Raw genomic sequence first — 12,695 nt, 5'->3', positions numbered from 1 at the left:
CATAATCGAGAAAGGCCTAACAGTGCTCCTATGATCAAACTGCCCGATATCCATTTTTTTTTTTTCATTTTCGTACACAATAGGTCTTTCCTAGATATCTTGCCAAATGTCTGTCAATCTATTACGAACATTAGAACTCAGGTTTTTTGCACCTTTATTTCCGAGAATGTATAGCGATTAATTTCAGGAATGGCTCCGACCTCCGAGAGCACTGGGAATGAGTATGGTTAGTCTACTTTTAACTCAGGTTAGCCTACTGTTCACTCTGATTAGCCTAACTAGCGTCCCGGTTAGCCTACAGTTTAAGAATATATTGTGTTACTAAATCAAGTAGGCTAACCGGAGCGCTCTGGAGCGTTCCGGTTAGCCTACTTGGTTTAGTAGCACAATATATTCTTAAAATAATTGCTTTCCGGCAGCCTGGTCCCTGGTGGTGTAGTGGTCATAAGGCTCGCTCATGACCCAAATGACCCGGGTTCGATTCTGGCTTGTAAAACTGGCTTTTAAAACTGTCTCTTTCTTTTTCCAGTGTTTAGAGAAAAAAATTTAAGTGTCCGGAGCCATTCCTGCAATTAACGCCATGACCGAGAATGTTCGGCCGCCATTAATTTTCCTTGTTCCAATGCTTCGTTGAAAATTAGAGTAAAATGACAAAAATACCGCACGGGTTGAAATTATAATAATAATCAGCATAGCAACTCGCAAAAAGAATGGCAAGATCTTTGGCTCATATATTCCTGCAAGTTTCAACATTAATTTCTATGATAATTTCAATCCGTGCGGCATTTTTAAATGACGTCATTTACTCTAATTCTCAACCAAGACTATTATTAATGGATGACGTAAATTCTCGGAAATAAAGGTCAAAAAACGTGAGTTCTAATGTTCTTAATAGATTGAAATTTTGTAAGATATCTAGGAAAGACCTATTGTGTTCGCAAGTGTAAAAAAATGGATATCGCGAATTTGATCGTAGGGGCACTTTAGTGCTTTACCTGGCAAACGGACGTTTTTGTCCGCTGAGGGGTCATGCACTTTGTACCACTTGTGACGTCATCAATTTAATCGTCAATAGATGTTCTTGATAAGCAGATAATAGAGCTAGGATAGATCTATCCGCACAACTGACGTCCGTTTCGGATATCAACTGCATTCTGACGTAGCTAATTGAAAAAAAACACGTAAGCAGTTTTTGGTTTAAAATTGGTGCTAAAATGGCCCATTACACCTAAATTCGATCCAGGTTCCATTTCCAGAGTCAACACCGAACTTTTTAGGGTTGTCAGAAAGGATATGAAGAGCAAAAGTTAGCAAGAGTATACGTAGAAGGGGCGAAAAAAGGAAAGGAAAAGGGCAAGAAAAAAAAATCGGATCAGGCCAGCCAAAAAAAAAAACAGCAACAACAACAGTCTTAAGTCCAATTTTTGGCTTATGCACATGCTCCAAAGTAAAACATTATACTTGCTCTTCGGTAAGAAATCACTTTTTCAGCAAAGTTGAGGCCAATTCGGGTCGTGGCAGCCAAAAAAAACCGAGTTAACGGTGAAAAAAAACCAGCATTTTTTGAGGAAATTTGCCAGTTAAAGGGTTAATGAGAGGGCTTATTGTAAGGTGGCGCGGCAAATATTACACAACAATAAGGAGAAGCGCGGCGTTACTCGCGTCTATTGCGTGACTTTGTTCTGTCACGTTCTTGTCTAAGTAAGGATCGCATGCGAGTATGTGTGAAAGAATAGTAATGCATGTTCGTGGTTTAAGTGGACCTGTCAAAGAAGAGCTTCGCCAATGAGTGTTTGTTTGTACAGTCAGCTCTCGTTAGCGCGGACACGCTCGGTGACGTCGTTTAGTGTCCGTAAGCGAGAGTCCTTAATAGCGGTGTGTGAGATAAAAAGTGCCTTAGAGCGGTTTTCAATTGAGTGTCGTAAAACCAAAACCAAGCCAATTACTTACCAATTAAACTTCTCAGCCAATCTCAAACCGTGGTAAAACCAAAACCAAAACCAAAACCAAAACCAAAGTAATTGCCTGATTACTTTCGACAGGCAATTGAAAACTGCTCCGCCTGTACCGTTCAAGGCTCTGAACTGAATCATCACTGAACCTTAAGACAATCATCTTCTCTTCCTCTGCCTGTACCGTTCAAGGTTCTCAATTGCTTCACCACTGAACAATCAAGACAATCATGTTCTCGTCCTTCACATGTACTGTTCAGGCCTTTCTGATGAATGCTCTATCAAAGAACTGAAGGGAATTGAACTATGACTATGACTTTTGTTTAAGTGCATTACCTTAATAGAAAAAAAGAACTGCCCATGAAACAACTGGGTTTTGAGATTGTGGAGACGGCGAAGAATTTACGGGAATCTTTTCTTGCTTTTACTTCATGAGCTAAATAATTTTTCTTTCCATGGAGGTTCCTTGACTTTTTGGAAAATAACTGTGGAAAATGAAATGAATGTGAAAGTTTGTCGTATGTAAGCGTTTGAAACAACTGATAGGTTGCTTGTTGTACTTATAATAACAACGATAGATCTTCATTAATATCTAGATTAAGTCTGTGAACTAAACGGACATTGTTTATACTTCACTCTTCTTTTGGATGGAATTGACGATTTATTTCCAGAGTGAAGCTTGGATCCCTGAAGGATATTCAGAACACTGTAAGCACATTTTATCTTTCCCTTTTCTTTACTGTTGTATGGTAAGTGTAATCTTTTAAGTGTTACAAAAACTTTGCAGTCAAATGTAAAAATGAAACCATTAGCGTACTTTTTGTGTCCATGATACGTAATACTAAATCCGTTGTGATATAAATAGTTTTAAGGAAACGCACCTTGCTATGGTATATTGAAATTACTCGCTCGCTGGCTGGCAAAAAATGGTATACTCGAACATGCCGACAAACGTTTGCCAAACTTTTCTTATGCTGGCTAGCTAGGTGACAAATTTAAAGCATGCTGGCTCGTTGACGACTTCAACGTCGAGCGCTGGCTGGGAGTCCGATAACTTCAAAATCCTGCTTGCTGGCGGTGAAGAGCGGGTATTTTTTTTCCCAGGAAAGTTAAATATTAAACAAGATTGACGTGGCGACACTCGGGTAATGTTAAGCACACTGTACGGTGGATTTTCTTCGATACTGTCGTTGGGTACTCCTGAAGTAACATTGACAATGTCTGTGAAGCAAGGGCTATTGTACAGACAAAAAAAAATTGATATGAAAATAAACATTCCAGAAGTCTTTTGAAGTGTATTTTGACAAATGCTGAACAGCAGACTAATTTTACATAATTGTCTTATGTGATGTACTTAGTGTCCACTTTATCGAGAGTCAAAACGATAAAATTGTCATTGTGGTATCACGAAAGTGTCTGAAGTCCGTAATAGCGGGAGTCATTTCCAGTCACACTTCGCCGGAATCTGGATTTTGTCTGTAATAGCGAGCGTCCGTAGTAGCGGGGTGCCCGAAGGCGAGTCAGAAAAATGGGAGTTAATTTCTTATCATTAATAAGATTCCAAACCAAGAACTTAAATACAAAGTCGGTGGCTGTTTCATTTATGTAATCCTTGAAAGTAGTAAATATGATCTTGATTGGGAAAATGTTTCAGATATGTTATGAAACAAGGGTCAGTAACTGATAAACATTTATTGCCAACGAGACAGGCGAGCACAAACGCGAGCCTGACGAGGCGGCAGGATATAGAGCCGTGCGTAGTTTGATGGCTATGCAGAAAAAATCTCAGATCTTTCAGCTCGATTTTCGTGTAATCCGGTTCCGTCAGTGATATTTTTTTGGCCATATTAGGATGTAGCCGGAAGTTGTCGATATATCGAACGAACCAATCAGAACACTATTTTTCCTTGTGACGTTACGAGGCTTCGATATTTGTTCAGCTCTCCTGCGCGCGGAACTATTTTGCCTACCATTCTGCTTTTTGAGGCGTATATACCTTAGATTTGTGGTGATAGAATCGTACAATTGTTAAAGCTCAACAAGAGCCGAGTTGTTTTCTGGAATGAATTTGAGTGTTGTTTAATTGATTCAGAGTAACACGCCCTCTTTCATTTTTTTTTTTTTTCTTTTTTTCGTTTTGGCTCTCGCCCCATTTTCCGCGCAGACAAAACACCAAAAATCCCGTTCCTCGGTCTTTCTTTGCTTCCAACCCCACGGAAACGCTTGCTACGCAGGCTACCATCCATTCGACGAATTGTTTCGGTAAGTAGTTTGTCTGACATTCTGCTTTTCGCCGTGGCTACATGTCCGGCAGCCGGACAGGCTTTTTAAAATACTCTGTGATCGGCAGTGAGACTTCATTTAAAAAAAAAAAAAAAAAAAAAAGTAAAACAACGTAACAAGAACTTTATGACAGGCGACCCCAAGAGGAATCGAACTCAGGTCACCGGCATGTCCAGGGATACCCATCACCACTGCGCCAGGGCAACCGGCCGGAAGCCGATTCCGAATTCGGACACGTGCTAGTTTGAAAAACCAGTCCGGCCGCCGGACATAGAGACACAGCGTCTGCTTTTTGAAGGTGAATGTAAAATAAGTTAGTAAAGGATCAATGAGGTGCATGTAACTTCGGTTTGACGCGTTTCCACGAAGACAAAAGTGTTGAGCAGAGAACAGTGTAAAACAAGCTTGCATGTAATATGACGAAGATTATCAATGTTGTTTGTTTAATTTGAACGTGTTTTTAGAGGATTATTTGCAATCAATTCGGTGATTCGCGGTAAGTTTTTAAGTGATTAATGGGAAATGTTTGGTTTGAAGTTTCTTCTAATTTCAAGAACTTTGCTCAGAGGTCGTCAGAAGTGAACTCGTTGGTTCGATTTGAGCTGTCAACGCGTTGATTGAAATTTACTCTCAAAAAGCGCTTTCGCTCGAATAAAACACCTGAACGAGGTTTTCCAATTATGCGATTCAATCGCAACAAATCCAAGTTACATTCACCTTTAAAAAGCAGAATGTCAGACAAACTACTTACCGAAATAATTCGTCGAACGGATGCGTTACCCTGAATCAACTAAACAATACTGGAATTCATTCCAGGAAACAACTCGGGTCTTGTTGAGCTTTAACAATTGTACGGTTCAGTCACAACAAATCCATGATGTATACGCCTCAAAAAGCCGAATGGTAGGCAAAGTAATCGCCCAACGAGGTCCCGCAGGCAGGATTTTTAAAAATACAAAAATATTTTAAAGTGTTTAGCGTTTTGTTCATTCACTGAGTTGAAAAATAAACAATGTTGTGTTCAATTACAGCAATAATTTGAAACATTAACTAAAAGAAATTGATTTTAACACCTGTTATACTAGAAGTATCCCAAAGAAATATTACAAAATTCAATCGATTCCTGTTTACTAACTCAATTCACTCGTTGGCAATTACCGATAGGCCCGGGGGGCTACTTTGGGAATTTTTGGGTGGGGATGTGCCGCTGGGACCCTGGAACCCTTAGCTTACACCAGAGCTAGTTCAGCTGAATTTTCCTACCCTATACTAGAGTAAACTCCCCAAATCCCCCACCCCCCCCCCCCCATCCCCATCTATCGACGCTGTTGAGAGTAATTTGCATAAAATTAAACTTGCCGACTTGATTTTTTCATATTTTTGAGTGGCAATTCCTGGTTTCCTTAGTCTAGATAAAATCTTCGACCAACCAGTCAGTTTTGTAAAAAATTATACCCTATTCTAGACCCAAACGCTCTGATTTATATACCCTATCCTAGAGTAAACTGCTTGAAAACCATACCCTTCACAGCGGCACATACCTATATAGCCCATATATGGCACTGCCCCCCCCCCCCCCCTCCCCGGGGCGATAGGTACAAGTCTAAAGTTTTCAAGTTTGTGTTTTTGAAGCTGTCTCATTCGTCCTTTTTATCTAAAGCTTTTAAGCAAAGATGTTTTTTAAAAAAAAGTCCTTGCGCTTTTCTGGTATGACAGAAATGCAGTGACATCCTAGGGTTGAGCGCGTGACCAGAAAGCTTAAAGTCCTATGAAAGATGAGAGGAGAAGATGAAAGAAGAGGGTCAGACAACAAAGAAGACTGTAGAGACTCACAGAAAGTTAAAACTCATTTTTGTCTTGATATAGTAAAATACAATTTCTTCTGCCCAAATGTACTGCAAGTGGTCGAAAGTTGCTGTCGACAGTGTTGTTGTCGATTTGACATTTCTCTTTGTCGCTGTCGTAATTTCGCGTGAGCGGTGTCGTCGTTCGTGACGTCATTTTAACTCAGATCGATCAGAGCCATATCGCTGTCGGAATTTGCCTAGACAAGGACCTCTTTGTTTTCAATGTCGCTGCAGTGAATAACAAAAGAATTGGAAGCCATTTTCTCGAGGATAATGTCTTCGATTATAACTGCCGTCTTCAAAGCCACTATTGGCTTGCTTGTGAATAAAGGCAGAGATAAGGCAGCGGAGAGGCTGAAAGAAGGCGACGTAACAGGACAAAAATTTCGCAATGTGATTGTCCGTGAGATAGACGATATCAAGTCAAAGTTGGATGGATTGTCAAGGAAAGATTTGTTAGCAAGTACCAGCTTCTTTGAGGAGGGAATCGAGCTGCTCTATGAAGTGTTCGATAAAGCAAGATCCAGAAGTGAGGGAGGCGAGGTACCTGTACAAGCAGCCTGTGCTGAAGCGTTTGCTCTCGCCGAAGAAATGCGAAACTTGGAACTTACTGGTCTGGATGAATCAGCTACGAGGGCGCTTGCCAACGCGAAAGAGAGGTTCAAAGATGCTCGCAGGGAAGCGACAAGAGCTTTTGAAAATGAAGCTCTAACAACGTCTGACCGCATCCTGGCAATGGAATATCGAGCTATGGCGACAATACTAGAGACAACAGACAATCCTCCGGACGCAATAGTGCCGTGTAGAGTGTGTATCAAAGAAATAAACTGTCTGTCAGCAGTACAGAATAGTTTTAACGTCGAACTCCAGAAAGGCATCAAAGCAAGGTTTAATAAAGACGGACGCGGGAAGATCATTTCTAGTGTCTGTCGCGTAAATCGTGTCATCTTCGATGTCACGCAAGCAGTCAGTAAAGAGGAACCTTTCTGGATGTGGCCTACAGTTGATACTGAAGAAGGAAACATTGATCCGTTGCGTGACGAAAGGGTAGTTGAAGTTCTTCGTAAGCAGGGCATGGAACACTGTTTTGTTGAAATTGCACTTTGGTCATCTGGTCAGGAGGGAGTGAAGAAGCACAGGCTTAAAAAACCGTGCGTTATGGCGATGAAGTCCAAGGGAGAGTTCATTATAACTGAGAGTATAAATAGTGAAGTAAAGGTGTTCGACAGAAAAGGACAGTTTATGGATCATTTCAATCTCCCTAATGTAGACCAAGGACGTCTTCTAGTGTTTGATGTCGCCGTCGATATGGACGACCACTTCTATGCACTGGTCAAATGGTATAAGTTTGATGATTCAGGATCTGAGTTTGTGGTATACATGTTTAACAACAACGGGGAAGTGCACCACCAGTTTCCTGTGAAGTGGGTGAAGTGGAATGACTACTGGTATAGCCTTCTTGCTATGATAGTCGATAGTAAGCGCAAAGTTGTTGTAGCGGGCATCAGATATCTTAAGGAAGGTAATGCGCTACATGTGTACGAAAATGATGGACAATTTGTGCGCAGTTTTGGAGAAGGACTCTTGAGGTCTGTATTAGATCTGGCTCTTGCTAGTGATGACCGTGTTATTGTGTTGGACGGACTCCCCTACGTGCACATGTTCAGTGAACATGGTGACCATCTTTCTTTTCTTGTTGAATGTAATGAGCACCCAACTAGATTAGCACTATACAGTCATTTCAGGTGACTAGCAACCAACTTTAAAATAAAAATTTAGATCTTTTAAGATGTAATTAAAATTATTGGTGGAATTCTTTTACGAAACAAAATTCAAACTCCCGTTTCGTCTTCCTCATACACGTACAATTGCATTTCACCATTCAAGTGAACATCTCGTCCTCGCTGATTTAGGACTTGATTACGTTTACCTGCATATATAAACCAAAAATGGCGGGTTTGTGACTAAAATCCATGTAACAGATATTTTTGAAACCCAAAGAAGAATGATAGTGACTGCAGAGGGGCACGTTGCTCTACTCAGTTATCAGTGTGGCCTTGGGAGGGTGTTTATAGTGTGTTAAAATATAGACTGTTCATAGCCTCTTTTTTTCAACGCAGGCGAAATGAAAAGCGAGCCCGAAACCACTTGGGGGTGGGAACGGGAAGGTGAGCTGTCAGGTCTCCCGTTAAGCCTTGGCGTCCAGTTCTCTCGCGATTTCATCCGCGCGTTCAAGATCGAATAAAAATACCAGAAAATAGAGGGCTGTGAACAACCTAGTTAAAATAGAATGTGACTGACCCTCAAGGAAATTTGTTCTCATAAGAAAAAAGAAAAAAGAAACGTAATATTAATACGACAAAATAATCATTATAATGTATTTTAGGTGTGGTTCAGTTTACTTTGGAAAGATTACCGAGTTACTGGGCACTGGGACACACGACCACTGTCGTTTCTTTTCTTGTTGAATGTAATGAGCACCCGACTAGATTAGCACTATATAGTGATTTCAGGTGACTAGCAACCAACTTTAAAATAAAGATTTATATCTTTTAAGATGTAATTAAAATTATTGGTGGAATTCTTTTACGAAACAAAATAAATTTGTTATTGCTTTTGAATTGTTTTCGTTGTTATTATTGTTGTAAACCTGCTGACTCTGCAATACATTTACATGTTCATCGAAGAATTACTATAGGAGGACAGCGTCCCACCTGATACATCGTGTTCTAACAAGTATGGCCAACTCTCTCCCCGTCTCCCTCCCTCTCCCAATTAAGCCTGCTACGCGGGGTACTACACACGATTTGCAGTGTGTCAGCGATAATCCACGGTAAAGAAAATAATAATAAAATATCCTCTGTAACAAATGAATTTTAAATTAAGCAATTTTGAACGCCAACGCATTGAGTAATGGGAGCACCCACGTATTTCTTTATTTCAATATTGCTGTCAATTTTCGTGGAAGATTTTTTACGATGACCCAAGTTGAAAACTGTCTTGGATTTGATTAGAGTTACTCGCTGAACAATTTAATGCTTGAACACCGTTAGACATGTTAGTATACATTCAACTCACTTCCTCTTTTCTGATTGGCCGAAAGCGCACAGTGAATTTTCGAAATCAGCGCCGGTGACGTCATCTAGCGGCTGATTATGCAATAATCATGTCAAGGACACTCAAGGTCACGGGAATCATGTTATGAATGACCGCGGTGCATGATTTCTAAAGATAATCATATCAAGTTCGCGCGCTTTGTATTGCTTGCCGTCAGTGAAGAAGCGAAAACATGACTGTCGTGACCATTTTTTTGTTGTTCAATGTATAATAAAACAATTATTAGATTCGGTTTTTGTGATAGCCAGAATAATCAAGGTCTCGGTAAAAAAAGGATCTCATTCAATGATTGTTTATTGTGCTCTCTAAGCACTGGCGGGGAAAAACCGCGCGCATAACTGGAAGAAACCTGGTTCATAAAAAATGGTTTGAATAAAGTGGCTACTTCAAAAAATAAATTTGAACTTTAACACTGGGTATCCAATTTCGGTAAGCATCAGTCCTGAACTTGGTTCCGAGGTCGTTATGAGTAAAGCTACACCGTGAAACAAAACGAAAATAGATAACATCGAAATTAATTAAGAGTGATAAAACATTTCTTTTACTTTATTCTCCTAAAATTCGGACCAAGTTAGCATGTTAATCTGCAGAAATTAGCATGAATATTACTAAATCCCACGTACTTTCAAAGCCATTTAACACCTTTACATTATCTTCCCAAGTGATAGACGTTTCTGGCTTTATTTTGTGTATCTATCAAATCAGCTCTCCAAACAACTCCCTAGTAAGCTGAAAGCAATTTCTTATTTCATTCCGGTCTAATATAATAGCAATAAGGACTCTTAGCAAACAATTGCCAGGCTCAAGAAGAAATAGTATTGGCTGGTATTTTACGAGACAGTAACATTTGCTTCTTAAAACATTTTTTTCTTCACGAATCGGGATTTAGCCTCATTTAAAACTAACTGATTGACAACGTTGGTTATGCTTGAGTGGACCCTCAAAATTGTGAGTACCATCTGAAATCAGTTCTCTGGGTTAGTTTCGGTAATTCTGTTTTTAGATCAGTGAATTTGAATATCATGCTTAGAGCTGAGCGAATGAATTCATAGCTTCATTTCATTTTAATTTGGGACTGGTTGATGTTACTTTTCAAAGCTGCTTTTGACTTTTCGTTTAGCTTTCTATTGAGAATGCTGCTGGCTCACGTCTTGATTCTTTCAACGCTGTATTTTACATTTAGGTCAGAAGCAGGTGGGTGTTTTTTAACTTCCATTCATCAATATTTCTCCTAGAATTTATTCTCTATTTTTGGACTGAACGGGAGGTCTAGGAACGAATTGAGAACGAACTGAACCTTTTTCTACCTTATTGTTACTGTTTTGCGCGATTTTCAAATAATCGCGAAATTTAAGTCCCGCAGAAAAGATTTTCGCGAAATTTTATTCTTTAATCAACGTCATCGTCACTTTACACATAATTATCTTGTCCATGTTCTCTATTTAAAGTTCGGCGTTCCAAAAAGTCTTCGCCTGAATCAATATCATCTTCTCGCTGCAGTTCTTGTGAGATATCCTTGGTGCAGTCGTCAAACGATCCATTCCTGTCTGGCTTCTTGTAACTTCAGTATTTTGACAATTTTCGCGAAATTTAGTTCTTTTAACGTACTTTTTTGGCCAAATCGCGACATTTCAGTCTCACAAAATATCCCGATGCCATTTTCGCAAAATTAATTTCCCACGAAAATAAGAAACAGTAAGAAAGGTCTTGGATCGTTGCAGTCGCCTTACTGGTAGTGAGGACGCTTTAGGCAGGCTGAGAACTAAGAACTTTCGATATTTGGCAAACTTTCTTCACTCCAGAAGCCGGGGAGGGGATGGGGAGGGGGGGGGGGACTCACATATAAAAGGACGGGGGTACTCGTCGTATCTTCTAGGTGTTAAAAAGCGGTTTTGATAGTTCTTAGCGTGTTTAGCCTCAAAAGGTCCACAGTGGGAGTTTTAGCGGTATCTTTTAGGGTGTTGAGCTGAAAAGAATATGACAGGAGATAATGTGTTATTTTAGGATTGGTACCTCTTAGGGGTGAAAGAAATTTCAAGCCACACCCACAAAGCAGGATCTTGTTACCTCTTAGCTGTTCTTTTCAAAATTTCCGACGAGCACTCTGTAATTTTTATATGGGAGTTCCTCCCCCACCCCCCCCCCCCCCCAGCTCCAGAGTCTTGTCAACCGATGATTGTAACTTCCTGTTTCGTTGGAGGTCGAAAGTAACGAAATATCCGGCTGTGTCATTTTCTTATCACAGATATTGAATCCACTCTTACTGCTCGCCTGGATGTTCCTTGCTCTCCGCGCCAGATCTCCGATATTACTTTGAACGCGATCCTGATTGGGCGTGTGAATTCCAGACAGGAAGTGTTTTCAGAGCTGCAATGCATAGACGCATGCGTGCGCAGACACTCCTGCATAGCATACAACATGGAAATTGCGGGCTCGGGTTTCCAGTGCACAACTCTAGGTATGATTGAAAGGACTGAAATAAAGGTGGGAGCAGCTTACAGAACTTTTGACCGGAAAAGCATCGAGAAGGTTTGTAGGTTGATTTTTTCTTAAAAATATTACCAAAGGAGAGTCCTCCTTATGCTTTTATACATTTCCTATTCTATAAGCTGAGATGGCTTGACTTAATATATAGAGATATAATTGTCCTTGCGCGATCAAGCTTTTTGTTCTCGTTACCTGCAAGTTTGCATCTATGTGGATATTTTGAGAAGAAAGTAGAAGCTGATCATGATTTTTAGAGCCGGATACTCTATTGCTAGATGTTCTTCAGGTCACTGTATGTGCTAATAACTTTCTTAGGTTTTCAGGCACAATTTGTGATTTGGAATTTATCCACCCCTCCCTCGGTTTTCTTCAGCTGAGAAGTAAAAACAAAGTGGTACGCAGCTGGGTCCTCAGCAGCAGGAAATGCTTCAACACTTAGAGAATCACCCTCAGAGATTTCAGAAATAAGCAACTTTGTAAAAAATTGCGGCGAAAGACCGCAAGGTGAAGAGGCTAGTCAGAAAGCCTCGGCTGTAATCTTGGTACTTGATCTAGGAAACTTATAAATGTTCTTATGTACTTTGTGTCTTTTATTTATATTTTTATAGTTTCTCTTCCAACGTGCTGAGTGTGACAGCGGTGTTGTTCAGCAGAGACCTTTCACTCATTCCGTTACACCACCAAGCCCAGAGTAATAATCGTGACTCCTTTCACCCTAGCGTGACAGTCACACAGTGATGGTCGCGTAATGGTGTTGGACTGAAATAGCGTTCACGTATTCAGTGAACACGGCGACCATCCTTTTTTTAAGTTTCCAACTCGAAGGATGTTCAATAATTCTTCTTCTCCTGCTTCTAAAATTGCATTCCACAATTCAAGTGGACATGTTGTCGTCGCTGATGAAACAAATGATTGCCTGTATGTGAAAATATACACCAAAGATGGCGAGCAGTGTACGCAGGCACTCAAATCCTTACACGGAAAATTAGTTTTTATTTGCGGGGAGTGG

At 40.3% G+C, this 12,695-nt stretch overlaps 1 protein-coding gene and 1 long non-coding RNA gene across 2 annotated transcripts; both read left to right on the top strand.

The window, feature by feature from the left end:
- The first annotated feature begins 6,355 nt into the window (after positions 1–6,355).
- On the top strand, positions 6,356–8,038 carry LOC145502740 (uncharacterized). Its single transcript, XM_081482101.1, has 2 exons — positions 6,356–7,769; positions 7,909–8,038. Exons 1-2 carry the CDS (start codon positions 6,356–6,358, stop codon positions 8,022–8,024), a joined length of 1,530 nt encoding a protein of 509 aa, XP_081338227.1. The 3' UTR covers positions 8,025–8,038.
- Positions 8,039–11,358: 3,320 nt separating this feature from the next.
- On the top strand, positions 11,359–12,381 carry LOC145503435 (uncharacterized). Its single transcript, XR_014051464.1, has 2 exons — positions 11,359–11,728; positions 12,295–12,381. It is a non-coding gene; the product is annotated as an uncharacterized LOC145503435 (long non-coding RNA).
- Positions 12,382–12,695: the final 314 nt, after the last annotated feature.

This window comes from Orbicella franksi, chromosome 11 (genome assembly GCF_964199315.1).
Source record: "Orbicella franksi chromosome 11, jaOrbFran1.1, whole genome shotgun sequence".
Lineage (NCBI taxonomy): Eukaryota > Metazoa > Cnidaria > Anthozoa > Scleractinia > Merulinidae > Orbicella > Orbicella franksi.
This window is presented reverse-complemented; position numbering and strand designations above follow the sequence as displayed.